The sequence below is a fragment of the Dipodomys merriami genome, unplaced genomic scaffold (genome assembly GCF_024711535.1).
Source record: "Dipodomys merriami isolate MVZ:Mamm:240054 unplaced genomic scaffold, mDipMer1.0.p SCAF_14, whole genome shotgun sequence".
In the NCBI taxonomy this organism is placed as follows: Eukaryota; Metazoa; Chordata; class Mammalia; order Rodentia; family Heteromyidae; genus Dipodomys; species Dipodomys merriami.
In genome coordinates, this window is record NW_027202715.1 from 18,885,439 (window position 1) to 18,908,950 (window position 23,512).

General features: G+C 48.8%; 1 protein-coding gene across 1 annotated transcript; it reads left to right on the forward strand.

The window, feature by feature from the left end:
- The first annotated feature begins 13,632 nt into the window (after positions 1 to 13,632).
- On the forward strand, positions 13,633 to 21,495 carry Nodal (nodal growth differentiation factor). Its single transcript, XM_070020423.1, has 3 exons — positions 13,633 to 13,828; positions 19,389 to 20,101; positions 21,026 to 21,495. Exons 1-3 carry the CDS (start codon positions 13,633 to 13,635, stop codon positions 21,176 to 21,178), a joined length of 1,062 nt encoding a protein of 353 aa, XP_069876524.1. The 3' UTR covers positions 21,179 to 21,495.
- Positions 21,496 to 23,512: the final 2,017 nt, after the last annotated feature.

Here is a 23,512-nt window from a genome sequence, read left to right on the forward strand (position 1 = left end):
TAGCTACTCAGGAGGCTGAGATCTGAGGATCGCGGTTCAAAGCCAGCCCGGGCAGGAGAGACCATGAGACTCCTATCTCCAATAAACCACTAGAAAACCAGAAGTGGCGCTGTAGCTCAAGTGGTAGAACGCTTGCCCTGAGCTGAAGAGCTGAGGGACAGCACCCAGGCCCAGAGTTCAAGCCCCACAACCGCCAAAAAAAAAAAAAAAAAGATTCAAAGGTAGTGCCCAGGCCCTGAGTTCAAGACCCAGAACTGACTGTCATGACCTCCAGCAAGTGACATCACCTCACTGAGCCCTCTGTGAAGGGGGCTCACAGTAACTGTGGTGTCAGTGGGGTTGTTCCCCTACTTGTGCAGTGTTTATCACAAGCCTGGATGAATGGTGGCAATGGCTTAATAAACATGACTGTGGAAGTAGAGAGGCAGGGAGTGCCTTTGTCCCTGAGTCCAGGGCCAGTACTGTGGACTGGAAGGAACACAGCGATGGTCCCCCAACACAAAGTGGGGCTCCACAGATGGCCCTAAACTGTGATTCATCTCCAGGTACCCACATGGGACGGCACTTTCTCCTCCCTATGCAGAGGCTGCTAGAGAATGTGGTCCTTGGCTCCAGCTCACCCTGCGGGCACAGGGCTAGAGTACCCCTGTTGCTGAAGCTCAGCTGCAGAGTCACCTGCAGGACCACAGGGCCAGGAAGCTGCCGCTCAGGGTGAGCTGACATCCGGACACTGACAGTTTAGCCCCACCCTGCCCCTGCCCTCCTGGACACTCACCACTCTACAGCCGAGTCTTGTCACAGTGCTCTGCAGAGGGCTGGTGGGCCTCACTTCCCACCATGCACAGCCTGGGCTCCCAGCAGCCTGGGGCCATCAGGACACTCACCCCCCCAGCTGTGTCGCCCTTGCCATGCCGCTTGCATCCGTGGGGTCAGTGGCTGTGCCAGGCACCAGGCCAGGGCCCAGCAGGCAACACTGGGCACCGCCCTCCACATACCACACAAGTCCCTTCCTACAAACACAGCAATGCCAGAGTCCTTTTCCTCAACCTCAGCCATCTCCCACACAAGCAAAGTCATCTTTCCGGCCCTCATTACTGAGTACCTATGTGGTTTATAGTGTGCTTGCTGGAGTCCCACAGGTGTCTGTTCCCTGAAAGCTCACCATCTAAGAGGAGATGGTGTAAAGCATCCAGAGAGAGAGGCTAATTGGGCTGGAGAAATCTAGGCTGGCTTCCTAAAGGAGTCCTGAAGAATAATAATCTTTTTGTTTGTTTCTTTCTTTCTTTTCATGCTAGTCCTAGGGCTTGAACTCAGGGCCTGGGCACTGTGCCTGAGGTTCTTTTGTTCAAGGCTAGCATTCTACCACTTGAACCAAAGTGCCACTTCCAGTGTTTTCTGTGTATGTGGTACTGAGGAATTGAACCCAAGGTTTCATGCATACTAGGAAAGCACTCTTCCACTAAGCCAGATTCCCAGCCAATCTTTTGTTCCTAAATGGCAGTAGAGAAAGAGTACTTACAGGTATGGAAATATGTTTGGGTTTTGTGCAAGAAGCTGTTTATAGAACATCTTATACAGTGTGTATTTAAAAAAAAAAAGCACAAAATAAGCACAACTAAGCATATGAGTTGCCCTGCATGAATGTTGGGGGGGTACCCCTGAAATGCTCATGTACAAGATCTGAGTGTTAGAACTACTTTCACCCACTGGTCTCAGATGGCCACAAGCACAGATCACATGACCTTAGAACTCAGCCGTGGGGAAGCAACAGGGTCCTCAGGGGCAGTCCACAAGAAGGATGCAAATGGGGTTAACCCGGGCCTGGGGGCTGAGAATAGGCCAGGGAGGCAGGGGTGGAGTCTCCTCGGGCTTTGGTCAGCCAGAGCCCCCAGCTCAGAGCCTCCCTCAGGGCTCCTGGCTCGGGAACAACAGCCTTAATGGGGAGACTTGCAGGTTGGTGAGAAAATGGCTAGGGCTTGGGGAGATTTGTGTGGGAATCATGGAGAAGGGGGGCTTGTGGTTTTCTAAGGTCTCGATCAGGGATACGTGATTTCAGCTCTGGATTGCTTATCCCCACTCCCTAAAGTTGCATGAATTTACAAATACTACAGACTTGCAAAGAATATTCCCTAAGTGTATGGCGCCAAGCCAGAGTCCAGGGAGAGGCCAGGACACACTGAGGCCTTTTCGGCTTTTCCCATCCAGACCCACGTGGCAGGATATAGAGGCTGGAATCAAAACAGACCAGGACTCACTTCCTTGTTCAGCTGTTGAGTATCCACCTGACCACGGGAAGGTAATGAAAGTGACCTTAGCCTCTGTTTTCATAATCAGTAAAATGGTAATCCCTGGAGCTGTGTGTACTAATTCCAGGATTAAAACTGAGACAAGATCTGGTATTAGTGACACATGCCTGTAATCTTGGCTACTCAGGAAGCTGAAATCTGAACAGAGTTTGAGACCAGCCCAGACAGAAAATCCATGAGACCTTTATCTCCATTTAACCAGCAAAAGGCAGGAAGTGGAGTGAAAAAGCTAAGGTACACTGCCCAGGCTCCAAGGTCAAACCCCAGTTGTGACATACACCCACATTAAAAAAAAAAAAAGCAGGCTGGGAATGTGGCTTAGTGGTAGAGTGCTCATGCATGAAGCCCTAGGTTCAATTCCTCAGTACCACATAAACAGAAAAATCTGGAAGTGGCACTGTAGTTCAAGAGGTAGAGGGTTAGCCTTGAGCAAAAGAAGCTTAGGGACAGTGCCCAGGCCCTGAGTTCAAGCCCCAGGACTGACAAAAAAAAAAAAAAGTGGAGGGAGAGGGAGATATGTGTCAAAGGTACTAGTCCTGCCCAGATTTGGTGGCCGCAGTTCTAAGCATGTTTTCCATCTATGGAATGGATACACACTTGGCACAACCCAGCTCACCCCTCATCCCCGAGTGACCAGAAAGCTTTGTTAATAGCCCTGTAAATAAAGGTTCTGAGTGTGTTGGGGAGGCAAGAATGTATTCTCACTTCTAGTGAATTCTCTGTGGTGAAGAGACTTCCTGCCCCCTTTGGGTCTCTGGTTAATCGTATTAGCTATCCCAGCCAGTATGGTATGCATCTCCCTGCAAGCTGCCTTTGAAGTCTGGGGCCATTTGATGTGAATGGGGGAGGCCCCAGCCTGGGGATCCTGTGAGTCCTAAGCTCAGTGGCCAACTGTGACTGGGTGAGTGAAGAGATGAAAGTGCTCCCACCCTAACTGCTGAGTGACCCCAAGTGTGGGCTTTGGAGTCAGACTGCCTGGGCCCCAAAGCCCACTGTGCTATTATTAACTGTGTGATGTTTGGTAAGGCACCCAGCCTCTGAGCCTCAGATCCTTCCAGAAAAAAAAGACAGCAGAAATGTCTACCAGATGCAGGAGAGACAAAGAGCAAGACCAACAGACAGACCAGAGAGGAGAAAAATCCGTCTCCCATCATACCCAGTAAGACTCCTGAGAGAGAGATAAGGGTACGCCTCAAGTTGTAGAACACTTTCCTAAACAAGTGCAAGGCCCTGAGTTCAAACTTCAGTTGCTCCCTGGGGGAGGGGGAGGAAACAAACGTTGTTCAAGAAGAACAAGAATTTCTGAGTCCCCTCCAGGCCTACCAAGTCTCAGGTTTCATTGTTCTGTTTATTTTCATTTTTTGTGCTGGTCCTGGGGCTGGAACTCAGGGCCTAGGCACTGTCCCTGAGCTTTATGTTCAAGGCTAGCTCTCCACCACTAGAGCTGTTTTTGGTGCTTAATTGCAGGTAAGAGTCTTATAGACTTTGCTGCCTGAGGCTGGCTCTGAAGCGTAATCCTCAGATCTCAGCCTCCAGAGTAGCTAGAATTATAGGCATGAGCAAGCAATGTCTGGCTTCGTTGTCCTTTTTCCCCCTTTTTAAAATAATTTTATTTGTTGTTGGTCAAGGGGCTTGAACTCAGGGCCTGGGCACTATCCTTAAGCTTTTTTACTCAAGGCTAGAGCTCTACCACTTGGAGCCACAGCTCCACTTCCAGTTTTCTAGTGGTTAATTGGAGATAAGAGTCTCATGGACTTTCCTGCTCCAGCTGGCTTTGAACCATCATGCTCAGATCTCAGCCTGCTGAGTAGTTAGGATTACAGGCATGAGCCACAGGCACTCCATTGTTCTATTTTTTATACATGCATATACATTTCTTGGATAGAATCTCATTCACTCTCTCCTTTTGCCCTGCTACCCCTGCTGATGCCCATCTCCAACACAGCCTGGTTTGCTTTCCTGGTTTCCATTTTTAAGTACATATTAATTGTAGGAAGGGGTTTCTTTATGGTAATTCACACAAGGAAATATTAGAATCTAGTCAGAATCTATTATTCTTCCTTTTCCCTCTCTACCCTCCTGTGAGTTTCCTCACAGTGTCTTCATGTTCCCCATGTTTCCATATGATTCCAGCTAATTCATGATAGAATTCTACTACAAATTCTGTTTGAAAATAGCAAATGTTGACTGAAATAAAGTCCTAAAAATGTGTTATTCAAATGTATAAACTCCTTAGTATCAAGCAAGGTTAAATAAAACAGATTAAATAAATGATTACAGGATGATTTTTGTAAATTTCTATCATGTATACTTTTGAAGTTATTACAGCTTAAAAATACACTTAAAAAAAAGTAGGAAGTTGAGATGTGGCTCAAGGAGTAGAGTGAAAAGCTTTTAGTGAAAAAGCCAAAGAAGAGCACAAAGCCTTGATCTCAAGCCCCAGTACTAGAACAAAAACAGGCTCACACCTGTAATCCTAGCTACTCAGGAGGCTGAGACCTGAAGAATGGGGGTTTGAGGCCAGGCTTGGCAGAAAAGTCCATGAGACTCCATCTCCAATAAATCAGAAAGATTTTAGATAGGAAGTGTGGCTCAAGTGGTAGTGTGCCAGCTATGAGTAAACTCCAGGCTTGAGTTCAAAGTTTGAACTCCATACTGAGTTGGACAAAAGCAGTAATGCCTCCCCACCCCAAAAAAGTGCCCTATGATTTAGGGATTGTGGTGTGTGTGTGTGTGTGCGCGCGTGTGTGCGTGTGTGTGTGTGTGTGTGCACATGCGCGCGTGCTCTGAGGCTTCGGCTTTTTTGCTCAAGGCAGGCACTCTATGGCTTGAGCCACAGCACCACTTCATGCTTTTTGAGTGTAGTTAATTAGAGATACGTGATTTATGGACTTTCCTGCCTAGGCTAGTTCAAACTGCAATCCTCAGAACTCAGCCTCCTGAATTGCTTGTATTATGGGTGTGAGCCAGCAAGCTCCTGGCTTCTCTTTAGTTTTCCTGTCCCCATCCCCCCACCCCCACCCCAGGTCTGGGGCTTAAACTCTGCTTGAGCACTGTCTCTAATGCTCTATCACTTAAGTCACAGCTCCACTTTTTCTGAGATTAATTGGATATAAGAGTTTCATGCTTTCCTGCTGGGGCTGGCTTCCAACCAGCAGTCCTTAGATCTCAGTCTCCTGGGTAGCTAGGATTACAGGTGTGAGCCACTGGCACCTGGCTTTCTCTTTATTCCTAATGAGTACCCAGAATGATTATCATAAAGCAATTTTGAGAGACATGACACTAATTGTGCATATAAAATCCTTGGCAGTCAGCACCTAGTACACAGAGAACATTTTCTCAGGGTCTGCAGACACACACACACACACACACACACACACACACACACACACAGAGCACTCTTTTCTGGCTAAACTGTAGTTCTGCAGTGACACAAGGGAAGAAGGGGAGGCGGGGTGGGGAGGTGGCAGGCAGACATAGCTGGATGTCTGTGGGAATCTCCAGAGTGGTCTTTAGGGGTGGGAGGAGAAGACAACCTGGTGGTATCTGTTTGTTTCACAGAACCCTCCCATTCCGCCGCCCTTGGGGTTCCCAGGCCAGGGGAGCCTTCACCTCCTGACCCTGTGGGAAGCACCAGTGGCCTGGGCTCCCCCAGGAGGAGCAGGAGAAAATAACAGGCTGAGAAGCTGAAGCAGACAGAACTTCAGCCAGGCCTGGTCCCCAGAGCTGGAGCATCTCGAGTGGGTCACCCAGTGGTGATCAGCAGTGCTCAGGTCTCCTGCCAGTCTCCTTGCAACATGAGGGGATGGAAGTTAGAGTAGCAGATGCCTGCACACAGGAATGCACAACCGGCAGTGGTTGGTATGCAGACACTGTCACACCAAGACAGGTGTCCCTGAGTCATGCACTCAAGGAGTGAGGCGACACCCAAGAGGAAGGCTACCTGGGGTTTCACGTCCTTTTGTTGAAGCACCCACCCTGTCCTCATCCCTTACCCCTAAGCTCCCTAGAGCAGAGACTCACACACATGGCCTGAGTGTTGGCCTATGTCAGACACCATATGGAGACCTGGGGACACGGAGTAACTGAGCTAATGGACCTGGTTCACAGTCCAACACTGCTCAAAAGAAGAAGAAGAAAAAAACAAAGGTAACTTCTTTTCTTTTTTTTTTTTTCCTGCCGGTCTTGGGGCTTGAACTCAGGGCCCATACTGTCCCTGAGCCCCTTTGTGCTCAAGGCTAGCACTCCACCACTTGAGCCACAGTGCCACTTGCAGCTTTTTCTGAGTAGTTTATTGGAGATAAGACTCTCACAGGGACTTTTCTGCCTGGGCTGGCTTCGAACCTCTATCCTCAGATCTCAGCCTCCTGAGAATAGCTTACTACCCACTAGCTCTTCCACTTTGGGTATGCCCTTAGTCCCTCGGAGCCTCACTTTCCCCTCCAATAACATGAAAGTAAGCACCCCATATGATTTAGAGAAGTGACCAAGGGTCCCTTAGATTACAGAAGTGCATTACAATGCACACTCAGGACAAAGCCCTTCTGATTTACCTAGCCTGGGCCAGGCGCCCCACAATCCATCCACACCTTAGTCCCTGTGACCCAGGACAATAGCTGGGTTCCTGACTCCAGAGTGGCTTTCCCTCACCCAGCATATGACAGGGTCTCAAACCCATTTGTCTTTAGGTCTGGACAAAGAGGTGTGATGGGTAGCAGAGTGTGAGGCTCCTAGCACACTGCAAGGAACAGACCCCGCTACAGAAAGGAACCACTAGGGATCAGTCTTACTATTGATTGTGTGTGTGTGTGTGTGTGTGTGTGTGTGTGTGTGTGTGTGTGTGTGTGTGTGTGTACAGGTGTTCTGAGACTAGGGCTTGAACTGCCTCAAAGTCAGGTCCTGAAGCTCTTGCTTAGTGAAAACACTAAGCTTCTTCTTCCAGCTTTTTACTGGTTAATTAGAGATCAGAATCTCTCAGACTTTCCTACCCAGGATGGCTTCAAACCTGATCTCAGCCTTCTGAGTAGCTAGGATTATAGGCATGTGCCACCAGCACCCAGCTATACTTAATCGTAGGCAAAAAGCAAAGAGCTTTGGGGAACGTTCACCATATTGGAATGAGGGCCCAAACCTTTCTATTTCTATAGGAAAAGTATAAGAAGTCTATCTAGCTTATGCAAAATCTTATACATTTTTACTATTGATAGTTTACTTAAAACTTTAAAAAACCTGGTGTGGGGGGGGGCGTGGCAAACAAAATACTGCCATCAGCTAAGGCTGGCTGCAGGTGGTAGAGTGTGCAACCTTTCCACTTATCAAATGCCAGGCTTTCTGCAATAATGTGCTGCAGAATAGGGAGCAAACCAGGCACCAGGCCTCCCGGTGGGAAACTCCTGACACCCAAGGATGGATTTCATAAACCAGTATGTAGGACCATAGGCACACACCACTGGGCCCAGCTAATGGGAATGTTGTATAGAAATAACGAAGGAACAAAATCATTCCAGCAGAAAAAGAACAGCTTTGAAATTTGGGGGAAGGACAGTTATTTTTGTGGGGCCAGAGTTCACGGCCTGGGGTCTGGGAAGTTTGGAATGCTATGTGCAACAGGGCAGCTGGAGATCACAGAGAACCCTGTGTACCCAGAACTTGCCTAAAGTGCACCTCTCAGTTCTGGGTCTCAGCCTCTAGGCCACTGGGTGGGTAGAGAGGGGTAGGGGCATACTGAAATTGAGTTACAGAAGAGATAGAGGCATACTAAAATTACAAGCAAGAAACCTTACTTGGTGGCAGAGGTTGTGGCTCAATTGTAAGGCTCCTTGCTCAAACCTTAGAAGCACCTGAAAAAATACAGAAAAGAGAAAGCCTGCTGGGTGCTAGTGGCTCATACCTGTAATCAGGAGGCTGAGATCTAAGGATCAACCAGTTCAAAGCCAACTCAGGCAGGAAAGTCCATAAGACTCTTATCTCCAATTAACCACCAGAAAATCAGAAATGGGGCTGTGGCTGAAAGCACTAGCCTTGAGCAAAAGAGCTTAGGCCCTGAGTTCAAGCCCTATGACCAACCCAGAGAGAGAGAGAGAAAGAGAGAGAGAGAGAAAGCCTATATTTGGACCCACTGTTATAATTCCTGTGGCTGATTCTGTAACTAGAGCAGCAGATCACAGAATGTAATGGTCTGTATGAACCAGGACTAGAGTTTCCAAGATAAATGAATTCAGGAGCCCATTTCTAGAGAGCAAACCATTTGTAGTTGTCACCAAAAGGAGTTTGGACAACTACTATATAATACTTTACTTAGAAGGGGGCTCTGCTAAAGAGCCAATGTGGAGGAGCTTTTTTTGGGGGGGGGGGCAGTATTGGGGTTTGAACTCGAGACTTTGCTCTTGTTAGCTAGGCATCCTACCCCTTGAGCCATGCCTCTAGCATTTTGGGGCGGGGGGTCCAGTCGTGGGGCCTGAACTCTGGGCCTGGGCGCTGTCCCTCAGCTCTTCAGCTCAAGGCTAGCGCTCTACCACTTGAGCCACAGCACCACTTCCGGCTTTTTTTCTTTTTGCTTATGTGGTGCTGAGGAATCGAACCCAGGGCCTCGAGCATGCAAGGCAAGCACTCTACCACTGAGCCACCTTCCCAGCCCGCCTCTAGCATTTTTTATTTTAGTTAAAAATAAAAAAGATAGGGTCTTGCATTTTTGCAAGTCCCAGGGCTAGCCTAGACATCAATCCCCCTAGTTATACCTCCCACTTATCTGGGATGACTAGTGTGCACCACCATGCCCTGCTTATTGGCTGAAATGAGATCTCACTTTTTGCCCTGGCTAGAAACAGTGGGAACAGCAGAGGAGCAAGGGAAGGGTGAAATGTTCTTTACTTTGAGAGATGGGAGTCCATCCACTTGGCAGTCTGTGTCTATGTGTCAGGAGGGGTCTGATCAGGCAGGTACCCACCCCCTAGAAAACAGTTGCTATTTATTTTTTATTCATCATGGGGCTTGGACTCAGGGCCTAGGCACTGTCCCTGAGCTCTTTTGCTCAAGGCTAGTGCTCTACCATTTTGAGCCACGGCTCCACTTCTGGTTTTCTGGTGGTTAATAGGAGATAAGAGTCTCACAGACTTTTCTGCCTGGGCTGGCTTTGAATCTCGATCCTTGGATCTCAGCCTCCTGAGTAGGTAAGACTACAGGCATGAGCCACCAGCACCCCTACAACAGTTGCTATGTAATTCCTCCTCCATGGAGGAGGAATGTCCTCCATGTGGACACAATTGTCTGTGAGTATCTGCAGGAGATTTGTTCCAGGACCTCTAACCTCCTCCCACCCTGTTAGATAGTAGATTCCAAGGATGGCCAAATCATTTTTTTTGGGGGGGGGGGGTACGAAGGGAGACACTGGTCCTGGTGCTTACACTCAGGGCCTGGGCACTCTCTGAGATTTTTTTGCTCAAAACTAGTGCTGTACCACTTGAGCCACAGCTCTGCTTCAGCTTTTTGGTGGTTAATTGGAGGTAAGAATCTCACAGACTTTTTGTCCAGGTTGGCTTTGATCTAACATTCTCAGATCTCAGCTTCCTGAGTAGCTAGACTATCAGCGTGAACCACCAACACCCAGCAAGAAATCTGCTTAATTTTACATTAAATCTGCTTAGTGAATAAACAAAGGAATGACCAAATGCTGTTTATGCATGCACACAGCTTAACTAGATATTATTTACCTCCATTTTATAGCCAGGCAAGCAGGAGCTTCAAGATGGGCAGTGGTAAGAGAAAAGGATCCTTTGACCCCTGAGTCACAATGCACACTGCTGCTCATGTTGGAGAAGGTCCTCACAGCCAGATGGTAAGCACTGGGGGACTTCAAGGGACTTTGGCCCCAACCTTCCAGCCAGTTGGGCTGGCCTCAGAGGTTATCTCCCAGGTCAGGTGATCTGTCGGTCAGTCTGTCTAGGGCAGGGGAAGTAAAAAGGTGTCATTTCTCATGTGGGAAAAAGGACACTTCTGGTTTTTCTTGCAGAAAACAGACCTGGGTGAACCAATGTCTTTAAAAAAGGAAAGATGATTGTTGGACCAAGTCTTGAAGTGGCCACAAAGACTCAGCTTCTTCCATGGTGCAAGAGTTTGAGAAAGTCTGAAGATGGATGAGCTTTGTCAGCCAGTCCAGTGGCTCTTCTGGTGTAAGAGAAATTCCAGATGCCCAGGCAACTTGGGGCCAATACACATCAGAAACGAGCTCTGTCTACGGCAGCCAACTCAGGAAAGGCAAGACTTGGAGAGCTTGGAAAACACAGGAATATTTCCATTCCTCTTCTAGGAGAAAGTCCAGGTGCTAAAGATGTGGGTTGGGGTGACAAGCAACCTACTACCCTTCACCTGCTGGCTGCTTCCTCCAGCAAGGGACTTTGTTCCCCCTGAGCTTCTGTTTTTCTCCTCTCTGAAGTGGAGATGCTGATAAAGTCAATGCAAGGATTATCTGAATACTTGGTACATTCCTCATCAACAAATATTATCATTGTTATGTTATTATCACTCTTCTTTGTGTGTGTGTGTATGTGTGTGTGCATGCATGTGTGTGCTGGTACTGGGACTTAAACTCAGGATTTTGTGTTCTTATTTATCTTTTCCACTCAAGGCTAGCACTCTACCAGTTGAGTCACAGCTTTACATTCAGCTTTTTGCTGGTTCCTTGAGGATAATAGTGTCATGGACTTTCCTGTCTGGTTTGGTATTGAACCGTAATCCTCAGATCTCAACCTCCAGAGTAGCTAGGATTACAAGGGTGAGTCTTTGGGGCCTGCTTGCCTTTCATTCTTTTGCCTACATCCTGGCCTAGGGCTCCAGCACTAACCACAAGCTAGGATTGTTTGATACACATATGCAAATGAGCAAGGTGCGCTGGATCCTCTGCCTCTGGGGAGGAGTTCCCAACTCTCAGCCAGGGAACCCCTAGGCTAGGGCAGATGGACAACCACCAGGAACACACTTAATAATAACTGTATGGATAATCCTTTATAATTTCACTAGTTTCAGAGCATGCAAAGCATTTTTACATTCATTTCCTTTAATCTGCCTGGGAAGGGTATCTCCAGCTAGTTTTACAAAAGAGGAAAATGAATTTAGAGATGGGGTAGGAGCTACAACTAGAACCCTGACCCACCCAGCTTCCTGAAAGCCTTTGGATAAGAATCACTTGGGTGCTTAAGTATGCAAATCTCCACGCCCTCTCTCCAAATTCAAATTCTGAAAGTCTGACTGGGACTCAGAAATTGTGTTTAACACCCCTGGAGCTGCATCTTCTCTGGTAGAGACAGAGAGGAGATACAGAGCCAGCCTGGATTTCAGTGAGATTTCCTTGGCCTCAACTCTACATTTGATGGGATAGCAGAACAAACTACAGTCCTCGCTCACAGGAGCCAACTGGTGGCTGGTGTGCATGCCCGGGACAACTTCAAGTAGGTGAGACCCCTTCGAGCTGGGGGGGACAGCACACCTGGGAAGACATAGTGGCTTTGCAGTCCTTCCATCTTCTAGCACCTGCTCAGGTCTGAGGCTGTGACTTTGCGGAACTGCAGGCATCTTGTAAAAGAGCTGCAGTGGATAGAGCACTTACTACCATGCCTGGCACGTAGTAGGTGTTTGGTAAATGTTAGGGAGCTGTTAATGTGCTTGTTGAGGCCTGCCAAGGGCAAGGACAGGGGTGGGGGTGGGGAACCTCGGAGAAGAAAGGCCTTCAGCGTCGAGGAAAACAGGGGCCAGACACTTAGGGGAGAAATTTACATTTCTTTAAAGGTCATTCTAGCCCTGCTCTTCCCTGTTGAGACTGGCTAGGCAAAGAACTTTCATACCTGTGGAATGTGCCACCGGCTTGCTCACCTTGTTTTTCATAGCAGAATAATATACTAATGTTCTTATAATAATGTTTTAACAGTAATCCTTAGTAGCATTTCAAGCATATTTTCAAACAATTTCATTATCAAGACCCTTCTCCTAACTCCTTTATCCCTGTGATTTTAAACATCTAACCCTTAATTCTGATATGAACAACTAATACACCGACTTTTTTCTACCCTTAACATTAGCCCTGTTTATGCATTTCTCCACATCCACGATTATACTGAGCAAGAAATATGTTTGAAAAAAGCTACTTTTATAAAAACGCAAATCGAGGTTTAATTCCTTCCTCTGCTGTTAGTTAAGGTGCAGGGACCAGAGATGGAATGAATGGGTCTGAGCTTAAAACTCAGGTCTCCCGTGGCCCTGCCAGGATTGCAAGACACGGGCAGCGTCTTTTCTTCTGAATCACTGAGGTGACTTGAGTCCAGGTTGGTTAGGCAGATGCTCCCTTTCCCAAGGCTAAAACCTACCTCCTAGTCCCATCCTCCCTGATCCCCAAGGGAGCACTTCCATATTTGAAGCTGGCATTCATCCCTGAGGCTTTCAGCTGGGTCTGGAGGACAAGCCTGAGGTTTGCAAGTACCTCAGGCTTGTCCTCCAGACGAGCCCAACGACATAACTGGAGAGAGAGAGAGAGAGAGAGAGAGAGAGAGAGAGAGAGAGAGAGAGAGAGAGAGAGAGAGAGAGAGCACATGGACACACACACACACGCACACACACGCACACACACACACACACACACACACACACACACACACACACACACACACACACACACACACACACACACACACACACACACACACACACACACACACACACACACACACACACACACACACACACACACACACACACACACACACACACACACCCTACAGCTTTTTGAGCCAAACACACATACTTTAATGGAGCCAGAAAGAGAGGAGTGGGCAAAGGACTCCTGGTGGTACTGAGTGTAAGTACCTAGAACATCCTGAATGCAGGCAAGTGCAACGATCCTGAGCTCTACCTCCAGCCCACAGAAACTACAATTTTGAGCTGAGAGCTTGAGGAAGATAAGCCTGCTCTGTCTCAGCAATAAGGTTGTCCTAGCTAGAGGACCAGGGTGCCAAACCGCCTAGACCTGCAAACCTGGAGACCAAATTTACCCTGGATCCAAACCCAACTTCCTCTACATCCCCTTCCTCCTCCTCCCCGCTTTGAGGGTCTTTTTTCCTTCAGACACAGATTTCAACCTCCTCGCAGCAGGGCCTCCCAGGAAACTAACCCCCGCCCCCCCCCCCCCCCGCCCATCTATCCTGGGGTGTTGGGTGGGGCGGGGGGGGGGGTTGTTATAGGTTCTTAAAGTTTCGGAGGAGACTGGATAGGCGGAGGCGGGGCAGCGGCAGCCCAGCATATAAGGGGCGGAGACGCAGCCTTCAGCTCCAGCCACCCCACCATGCGCGCCCTTCACCTGCCCTTCCTCCTCCTGCGTGCTTGGTGGTTCCTGCTACTGGCCCGAGCCACCACGGTGGCCGCCGTGCCTCTACGGTCGCGGGGTCAGCCTTCGTCGCCGTCCCCTCTCGCGTACATGCTGAGCCTCTATAGCGACCCGCTGCCCGGGGCAGACATCATCCGCAGCCTGCAGGCGCAAGGTGAGCTGTGCGCCCCGCTGGTACCTGGGGATCCCCTCAGGCCACCGTCCGTCTCGGCACCCTGCCAGTGCGCGGAGAGCTGTGGCTGGGGTCTGGGGTCGCCGCGCTCCTGGGGGTACCTGGTCCAGGACTCCATGGGCACAGCCAGTGTCTGTGTTTACGCGCCGGCAGCCTTGGGGCGCAGGGCTGGTGGCCAAGTAGGAGGGGACTTGGGCATCCAGGTTATGTCTCTAACTGAAACCACTGACTCCCAGATCCTGATTTGGGGTGCTTAGAGCGCAGTACTGTTGGGAGTGGGGATGGGAGAGTCTGATCGTATTGCTTCTCCTCCGCGGTCCCGGCGTCACGCACCTGGGCGCTCTCGTTTGCACAGGAGACAATGGAGAGGATTGATGCTGAACGCACAGGAAAACGCTCAACCCCACGAGCCGGCTTAGAATAATAGAAGGCCATTATTGCTGTGATTTGGTTAAATATCCTTTTTCATTTTGCCGAGTGAGGGGGACTGGGTCCCCCGAGTCTGGCGTAGTTAGGACAGTATCTGGAGGAGGCATCAGGGATTAAGATCTCAGATCACAGATTAGGGATGGGGTGTCCCGAGGTCACTTGAGACCACCTTGTGTCCTCGAGCCTGGGATGGGGTGCTGTCAAGTGTCCCTGGTGACTCTGTGTTAGGAGCCTTGTTTGAGACCGGGACTGTGTGCTCGGGACCGGGACTGTGTGCTCGGGACCGCACTGACCACAGGGTATCTGCGGGACGAGCAAAGTCGCCGCGCGTTCTGGGCACCTGCAGCAGTGGTGTGGAGGGTGGACGTCAAAGGGAAGGGGCGTTGGCGTGGGACCCCCTTCCCTGGTGCAAACTCACCACCCGTCACCTGAGCCTCTCTGCAGCCACGCACTTCCCTCGGCCGGCGGGGGCCAGACGGCCCAGCCCGGGACTGGGGCGCAATCCACATCCGCCAATCTGATCTGTGCGCCGCCCGCCCGCCCTCTTGGCCTGGGGGCGGGGCTCCAAGCTCCCCTGCCCGCGGCGTCTGGGGTGAGATGGCCAGTGACCCTCTCCGGAAGGGTCATCGGGGGACCAGCCAGACGAGGGACACCTCGGAGGGCGAAGCGATAGGAAATTAGTTGGACCGCTGCTCGACAGGAACGCACCGTGGTGGGAGGTGGGAAAGGAGGGTGGGGGTCATCATTCCCGTTCAGTTTCTTATGGAAAGTTCTTGAATGGTTTGTTTTTACATTTTCTTCCTTTTTATCATTTTTTAAAAATTGTTATTGCCGGGCGCTGGTGGCTCACGCCTGTAATCCTAGCTACTCAGGAGGCTGAGATCTGAGGATCTCGGTTCAAAGCCAGCCCGGGCAGGAGAGACCGTGAGACTCCTATCTCCAATAAACCACCAGAAAACCGGAAGTGGCGCTGTAGCTCGAGTGGTAGAGCACTTGCCTTGAGCTGAAGAGCTGAGGGACAGCGCCCAGGCCCAGAGTTCAAGCCCCACGACCGACAAAAAAAAAAAAATAAATAAATAAAAATTGTTATTATAAAAGTGTTGTACAGAGGGGTCACAGTTACTACATAAGTCAGGTAAAGAATGCATTGCTTTTTGGACAATGTCTTCTCTGTGGGTACGGGAGAGACTGTGGCACCACGGGCTCACTGGTCTGGTAGACAACTGCTGTCTTTTGGGTTAGATGAGTGTGCAAACATGCACGACAAAGCTTACTACCATTTCAACATTTTTTTTTGTAGGTAATGGGGCTGAACCCAGGGCAGTTGAGCCAAGTCCCCCAGCATTGTGGGTTTTGTTTTGTTTTGCATTTTGTTTCTGCAGCCAGGTCTCTAATGAGACCTTTGCTCTGGTTGCTCCTCCTGCCTCCCTCTCTTGAGTAGCTGGGCATGTGCCACCACACTCAGCTCATTTAAACAATTTTTAAGTTGTGATTCTTATACCAGATTGCTTCCTTTTCTAAGAGCAGCCAGAACAGCCAGCCTAGAGAAGGGATGTCCCAAGCTGTCTTCGTTCCTTTGAAAGCTGCACCTCCATAATATAAAGAGCCAGTTGGGGGTGCCTGAGCAAATTGGGTTTGCCTGTGTGTACATCACTGTCTACCCTTCTTCACCCTGGCCCTTCCGTTTCCTTACCTGATTTAAGAAGACAGTATTTGTAAAGCCCTTGGCACTGGAAGATAGCATATGGTTATGACTTTTACTTATTATCATCTTTTCTACTGAGACCCTAGTTTAGGTGGGGAAGCCAAGGACCCACACTCCAACCACTTGTTTAGATTTGGAAGTGGATCAAGATAGGATAACACTGGGCTGTGTGCATAGATGGACAGGGTTCAGAATGTTGGGACCCCTTCATGCCCACCTCAAATCACATTTGTTGTATTATTTGGGAGTCACAGGCTAAATCCAGTGGCAAGAGCAGTCCCCTCCCCCCTCCTCTGCCAATGTCCACTTCCCAAATGGGTGACTCTGTCACTGTCCACGGCCTCACTGCCTGGCCCACACCTTCACTTCAAACTTTGGCTTTAGGTATTATAATTAGGAGGTTGAAGACAGCTAACATGCGTTGATCTTTTGGTAGTTGTACCAGCAAAGCATTTTACATATGTTATCTCAGTTAACATTAATGCTCAGAGAAGTGGTCATCTCCCTTTTATAAAGAAGGGAACTGAGGCTCAGAGAAAAGTAGCCTGGCATCAATGTCAAACATCAAGTGGCAGAAACTGAGCCATTAACTGGGAGACCGTGGGGCTCCTGCTCTTAATATTTAAGCAGGAGTACTTTTCTCTAAAAGACCACTTGCAAATACTTGGTATAAAACATTTTCAAGTCACAGGCCTGCTGGCATAGGAATTGCTATGGGGTACCACCTAACTCTCAGTCCGGTAGGGCATAGGAATGTGACCTGGGATATCCTCCCCACACCTCTGAGGAGAGTTGCTAGTCAGGGCGGGTTATTGCCTCCTGCAGGTGCTAATGAGGAGGGAAGTGGAAATGAAAGGGCAGCTGGAAATGGGCTGGGAGATGCCAGCAGCTGAAGCTGAGAACTGGCCTTCTATAATACATACAGACAAGTTTTCCCAGAGAAATCCACATTCAGACCAAAGATCTGGGACAATTAAAAAAAAAAAAAAAAGCTGTTCTGTGGTTCACCCACGCTGCATCTAACAGTGATGATCTACTTATAAACAGGTTAACACTCATTGTTTTTGTTTTTTATTTAGCAAGCAATTATCAAACCTCTTTTATTTCTTTAAGTCCTTGTGATGATGCAGGGATGAAGACTGTGTTATTATTCTTATTGCAGACAAGGAAACCAACCTGGAAAATGTTAAAGATTACTTTTTTAACCCATCTGTATCTCACTTTTATAATTACAATAAAATAGAGAAAAAAAGATCACTTTTTTTTTCTTGGTTCCAGTACTGACTGGGGCTTGAACTCAGAACCTCAAGATCTCACTGAGCTTTTTTTGCTCAAGACTAATGCTCTATCACTTGAACCACACTTTGATCCTCAGATCTGAGCCTCTTTAGCAACTAGGATTAGAGGCATGAGCCACAGGAGCCTAGATAAAAGATCATTTTTGTTGTTGTTATTGCCAAGTCTGGGGGCTTGAACTCCAGGTCAGTCCATGATCCTTGAGCTTTTATGCTCAAAGCTAGTACTCTACCACTTATACTGAAGCTCTACTTTGGGCTTTTTGCCTGTATTGAAGATAAAAGTCTCGTGGTTTTTTTTGCCTGGGCTGGTTTCGAACTGTGATCCTCAGATCTCAGCCTCTTCAGTATCTAGGGTATAGGTATGAACCTATACCCTAGGCAAATACTTATAAGGTTGCTTTTTTTTTTTTTTTTAAGAAAACTTGGCAGAGCTAAGTAGGTAAACAAACAGGCAATCAGACTGACAAAAAAGGAGACAAACAGGATAGGGGCACATTCTAGAAGAATGTGGGTGCTCTCATAGGGAAACAGACACAGAGAGACAAACATGCAGACACACATAGACAGACAGACATACACATGAATGGAGACACCAAGATCGCTTTTTTAATTGGCCTGAAAATCTATAGATATGTGCTAGACATCAGACAAAAATCAACATTTACTGCCAGGTACTGGTAGCTCATACCTGTAAATACCCCTAGCTGAGATCAGAGAATTGAGGTCTGAAGCCAGAATGGGCAGAAAAGTCCATGAGAAAAGAAATGGAAATGGAGCTGTGGTAGAGTGGTAGAGTGCAAGCCTTGAGCACAGAGAGGCTCAGGGACAGTACCCAGGACCTGAGTTCAAGCCCCAGCACCAGCAAAAAAAAATTTTTTTTAATCAATTACTAAAGCATACAGAAAATGCTATCCCACTCCATATCACCTAGTATGGTTTGGCTGTCTTAAGTGGGTGGTACAGGGCTATGTGTGAATGTATGATTGCAGTGTGTCTACACCAGGAGCACTGGCAGGTGTGGCTTTGTGTGCCGGTAAGACAGGAAAGACCCCTGGGTAGAAGACTGAGGTGCCTGTGAAATCATGCCTAGAATGACTATAGAAACCTACTTGCGAGGTTGCTAAAAATCGAAGTTTTAGCCAGGCGCTGGTGGCTCACACCTGTAATCCTGGCTATTCAAGAGGCTGAGATCTGAGGATCGTGGTTCAAAGCCAGCCTGGGCAGGAAACCAGAAAACCAGAAGTGACACTGTGGCTCAAGTGGTAGAACATGAGCCTTGAGCTGAAGAGCTGAGGGACAGCGCCCAGGCCCAGAGTTCAAGCCCTACAACTAACCAGAGGGGGGGGGGGAGGAAGTTTTTCTCTCCCTCATTAGGTAGGAACAAGTGGGGAGAGGATGGCCAGCTCTTGGGGTCTCATGATACAACTAATTCAGTGTGTCAGTGAAGCAGGCCACCCTATTCAATGAGAAAACAGAGGAGGTGGCGAGCTCCAGGTTCACTGGACAAAGGGAAGCCCTAGAGTCAGGCTCAGCACTCAGACCGTGAGAGAGAGAGAGAGAAAGGAAGGCAGCACTTATCTGCTGTTCTTTGACCTTGGAGGGGCTCTTAAAGAGAGGCTGGGGTCTATGTTTTACACTCATGCAAATCTAGGTTTACTTGTTACCTTTCAAGATGGATGCAAGGAGCAACCTCCATTTTCCCCATCCTTAAAATGGACTCAAATGTCAGTAGCTGGAAGAGGTGGGGCAAACATGAGAAGTGGCTGACAAAAAAGTAAGGAGCCAGGTGCTGGTGGCTCATGCCTGTAATCCTAGCTACTTAGGAGGCTGAGTTCTGTGCAAAGCCAGTCCAAGCAGGAAAGTTGGTGAGACTTTTATCTCCAATTAGCCACCAGAAAACCAGAAGTGGAGCTATGGCTCAAAGCGGTAGAGTGCAAGCCTTGAGTTAAAAAGCTCAAGGATAGCGCCTTAAGTTCAAGCCCCAACTGACCAACCCCCTCCCTCCTCCCAGAAAAGTAAGGACTGGTTTATGAGCTGTGGTGGTTTGTGGCATGACTCAGGCTGAGGGAGCCTCTCACCAGTTCCCCTCTTTGTTTTTCTCTCCCCCTAGCTGTGGAGGTAGATGGGCAGAACTGGACCTTCACTTTTGATTTCTCCTTCCTGAACCAAGAGGAGGACCTGGCATGGGCTGAGCTCCGGCTGCAGCTGTCCAGCCCTGTAGACCTCCCTGATGATGGTCAACTCACCATCAAGATCTTCCACCAGCCAAAGCTGGATGCAGAGCAGGACCTGGCTAAATGCCCAGAACATTTCCAGATGGAGAGTTTCACTGTCACTCCATCCCAAGTCACCTTCTCCTCAGGCAGCATGGTTCTGGAGGTGACCAGGCCACTCTCTAAATGGCTGAAGAACCCCAGGGCACTGGAGGAACAGATGTCCAGTGTGAATAGAGAGTGCTGGCTGCAGACACCCACCCCACCTGTCACCAACACCAATGTGCTTCTTATGCTCTACTCCAACCTGTCACGGGAGCAAAGACGGCTGGGTGGTGCCACCTTGCTGTGGGAAGCCGAGAGCTCCTGGCGAGCTCAGGAAGGTCAGCTGTCCCGGGAGAGGAGTTTGTGGGGCAAGAGGCAGCGCCGACATCCACTGCCAGACAGAAGCCAACTGTGTCGGAAGGTCAAGTTCCAGGTAGACTTCAACTTGATTGGTTGGGGCTCCTGGATCATCTACCCCAAGCAGTACAATGCCTATCGCTGTGAGGGCGAGTGTCCTAACCCTGTGGGGGAGGAGTTCCACCCCACCAACCATGCATACATCCAGGTATGGTGCCCACACTTGAGGCAGACTGCTGGACAGGGAGACATTGTTCCACCTTTGCTATCATATTTCCTGTTCAGTCGCTCAGCAGTCACTTGAGTTCCTCAAACATGCCAGATTCAGTGAAAAGTCCCGGGAGGAAACAGCTGTCCCATCACAGGGTGGAATCTGGTCCCATAGGCAGTTTTTTGTGTACTGTGTGGATAGCACTGAAAGCCTCAGCACTCAGGAAATTTAGAATCTGATTGGAGATGCCTCACACTATGTGTGACTCCTCCTCATTAGCAATTTGTGTATGCAATTGCTGCTTCTCTTGAGCCTCAGTTTCCCCCACCTATAGGGCCATGCCATATTTGGTAGGGATGCTGTAGAGTATACTGAATAACTAGGATGACAGACTTTTTGTTGTTGGTGGTGGTCCTGGGGCTTGAAATCTGGGCCTGGGAGCTGTCCCTGAGCTCTTTAGCTCAAAGCTAGCACTCTACCAATTGAGCCACAGCGCCACTTCCAGTTTTCTTGTGGTTAATTGGAGATAAGAGTCCCACAGACTTTCTTGCCCGGGCTGGCTTTGAGCCACAATCCTCAGATCTCAGCCTCCTGAGTAGACAGGATTACAGGTGTGAGCCACCAGTGTCTGGCTGTTAACTTTTTTTTTAGGGCTCTTGGAAACAGAATCCAGGGCTTTGTGTATGCTAAACAAGTGCTCTTATTACTAAGCTGCACCCTCAGCTCACTCTTAACTTTTAGAATCTCTCTGCTTAGAAACAGAACAAAGCTAGTTTATTTGGGATGTTAATCATTGATAACATATTGGCATGCTGATCCTTTTGTGAAGATAAGTTTTCCTGTTTGTCCAGGAAACTGGTTTTCATTCTCTTTAGCCTCTTGGGATGTAACCTGACCTTCCTCTCTTCCTTTCTCTTTCAGAGTCTGCTGAAGCGATACCAGCCCCACCGGGTTCCTTCCACGTGCTGTGCCCCGGTGAAGACCAAGCCACTAAGCATGCTGTATGTGGACAATGGCAGAGTGCTCCTGGAGCACCATGAGGACATGATCGTGGAAGAGTGTGGCTGCCTCTGACAGCCCCTGAGGAAGGCCAAGCTGGCTTGTACTCCAGAAGGATAGGAAGCTCCCGGAAGACATGATAACATCTATCCAGGGAGGAGAAACAGGAGAAGCAGCTGTGTCCGTCAGACCGGAAGAGGAAGGGCTGCCCACTGTAAATGCAAGGCTCTGTCCCATCTGCTGGGCCCAGAGGCCCCTGTCAGGGAGAGGGACAAGGAAGCCGGGCAGGGAGCTCACTGAAGACAGTGGCAACTAAAAGCTCAAGTGCAACAACTCTTTCCCCAAGTTTTTAAACTTGTGAACCCTATGGAATTGTTGCCAGAGTTGGGGGGGGGGGCATACATGCATTTATTTTTGAGGCCATCTATTGTGTTTGTGTGTCTCAAAAGTGGTCTGTGACCCACTGTCCTTCCCCAAAGATTAGTGTCATTCTATGAGATTAAAACTGGTCATTTGGCTCCCCCTGCCTCACACTGTATTAGGGGAGCCCCATCTTTCTGGCTGGCTAGCAGCAATGTGTTGGCTGTGCCAAGGCTTCCTGGCAAGATCTCTGCTGAGTTACAATCAAACCATTGTCTAGTTTTCCTAGGCCAGCTGTCGCCTTTGACAAGAGAGGTGGGAACTTGTCCAAGAGGACTGGCCATGTTACACTGCAGAAGCTGGAGCCGTTACACTATGTTGCTAAATCAGTCTGCTTGGCAGATATGACCCACATCTATTAAAGTTGGTGACAATTCACCTCAGTTTCAATGTGTACTGTGAATGAGGTCCGTGGAGGTTCCTATCTAGCAAGGGTGAACTTTACCTGGGTGGTAGGAGGTGGAAGAAGAGTGGTCACAGATCAACCACTGAGATGTGTATTCACTGCTCAGCCTCTTCATATAAAATCATAGGTGACTGCTGGGCACTGATGGTTCATGTTTATAATCCTAGTTACTCACAGAGCTGAGATCTGGAGGATGGCAGAAAAACCTGTGAGATGCTATCTCTAGTCAGCAAAATGCTGGACTCAGGAGGTATTAACTGAGCTCATTAACTGAGCAAGAAAGCCTAGCAAGAACACAATGCTCTAAGTTCAAGCTCTGATACTGGCACACACACAAAACCCTCAAAGGTGGTAGATTCTAATGCACTTAGGACGTGTCTGTCAGCGCCGGGGGGGTGCATGGGTCAATGGGGACAGCATTTCCTTAAATGTCCAAGACCCTGGCTTTAATCCCCAGCACCAAGGGATGTCTGCTGGCAGATGGCCCTCTTGGCCTTACCCCCATTCTCCCTCTGATGCTTCCAAGGCCTGTTAAGCCTAAGGCCCAAGCTCTTTCCTTTTTGCCTCAATGTTACCAGCTCCTTTGGACTTAGCTCCATGTGGCAGCACAGCAAAAACCACCTAAGCTTCCTGTAGAGTTCCCATGCACAAGTCTTCCTCTGTACAGAAAGTTCCCAAAGGCAGCCCTTCTGCTCTTAGCTGTACACCATATATCACCAAAATGGGGGCAGTTTCCTTGGTAGGTTGAGTGGGCCATTTTGCTGGGAATGAGTCCACACAAGTCAAGCCCCCATCTTATTTCCCAGGCTGCCCCTCCACTTGTGCTTAGGCCTTAGAAGGGCCCCAGCTGTGTGGGAAGTCTGAAGCACAGTGAGCACAACCTTAGTTGAATCAAAGATAGTAGCCCTGGCCCAGCCAGGGGCTGAGTATGGTTTGCTAGAGCCAAGGATGGACTTGAGAAACCTCAAGGCCTTGATTCAGCAACACAGGCAAGCTGCTTTTCTTGGGAAGGTGTCTGCCTGGGGTTAAAGACAATTCAGTCATAATCTGATTTCATTTTTGACAACCATACCCCCCCCCCTGCCTAGCCTTGTGATATCAGCTGGTCCAATTCCCTTTCCTGAATGACTCAAGGCATAGCTACACCAGAAAATAACTTGGTCTCTTGAGCCTCAGGGGCTCACCTAACTTTGGATTAAGCCTTAGACCTTGGGGCCAAATGTCTGAACACCCTTCTTCTCCCTACTCCCTAATCTAAAGCTCTGGGGAGTTAAAGTCCCAGCCCAGGGCTTGGAAGTATTTTTACTCAGGGGCCAACATTTCTTGTATGGGGGTGGGAGCACTCAAGAGAAAGGTCAAACTATTTGTGCCTGTGGCCTGTGGGAGTGTGTATAGCTAGCTTCTTTGTCTACTGGAGGACAGACCTCCATGCTGGAAGGCATGCCTGTTTAGCAGAAGGCGCTGGCACAAAGTGGCAAAATCCCCTTTGCACACAGACAGGTGCTTGTATGAGTCACCTGATGCGGGCCAGAGGCATTTGGGCAAAAAAAACAAAACAAAACAAAAAAAAAAAACTACCCACT

Coding starts and splice junctions, on each gene's coding strand:
- Nodal (XM_070020423.1), top strand. CDS start 13,633: ATGCGCGCCCTTCACCTGCCCTTCCTCCTCCTGCGTGCTTGGTGGTTC. Junction 13,829..19,388: donor CCGCAGCCTGCAGGCGCAAG/GTGAGCTGTGCG, acceptor CTCTCCCCCTAG/CTGTGGAGGTAGATGGGCAG. Junction 20,102..21,025: donor CCAACCATGCATACATCCAG/GTATGGTGCCCA, acceptor TTTCTCTTTCAG/AGTCTGCTGAAGCGATACCA.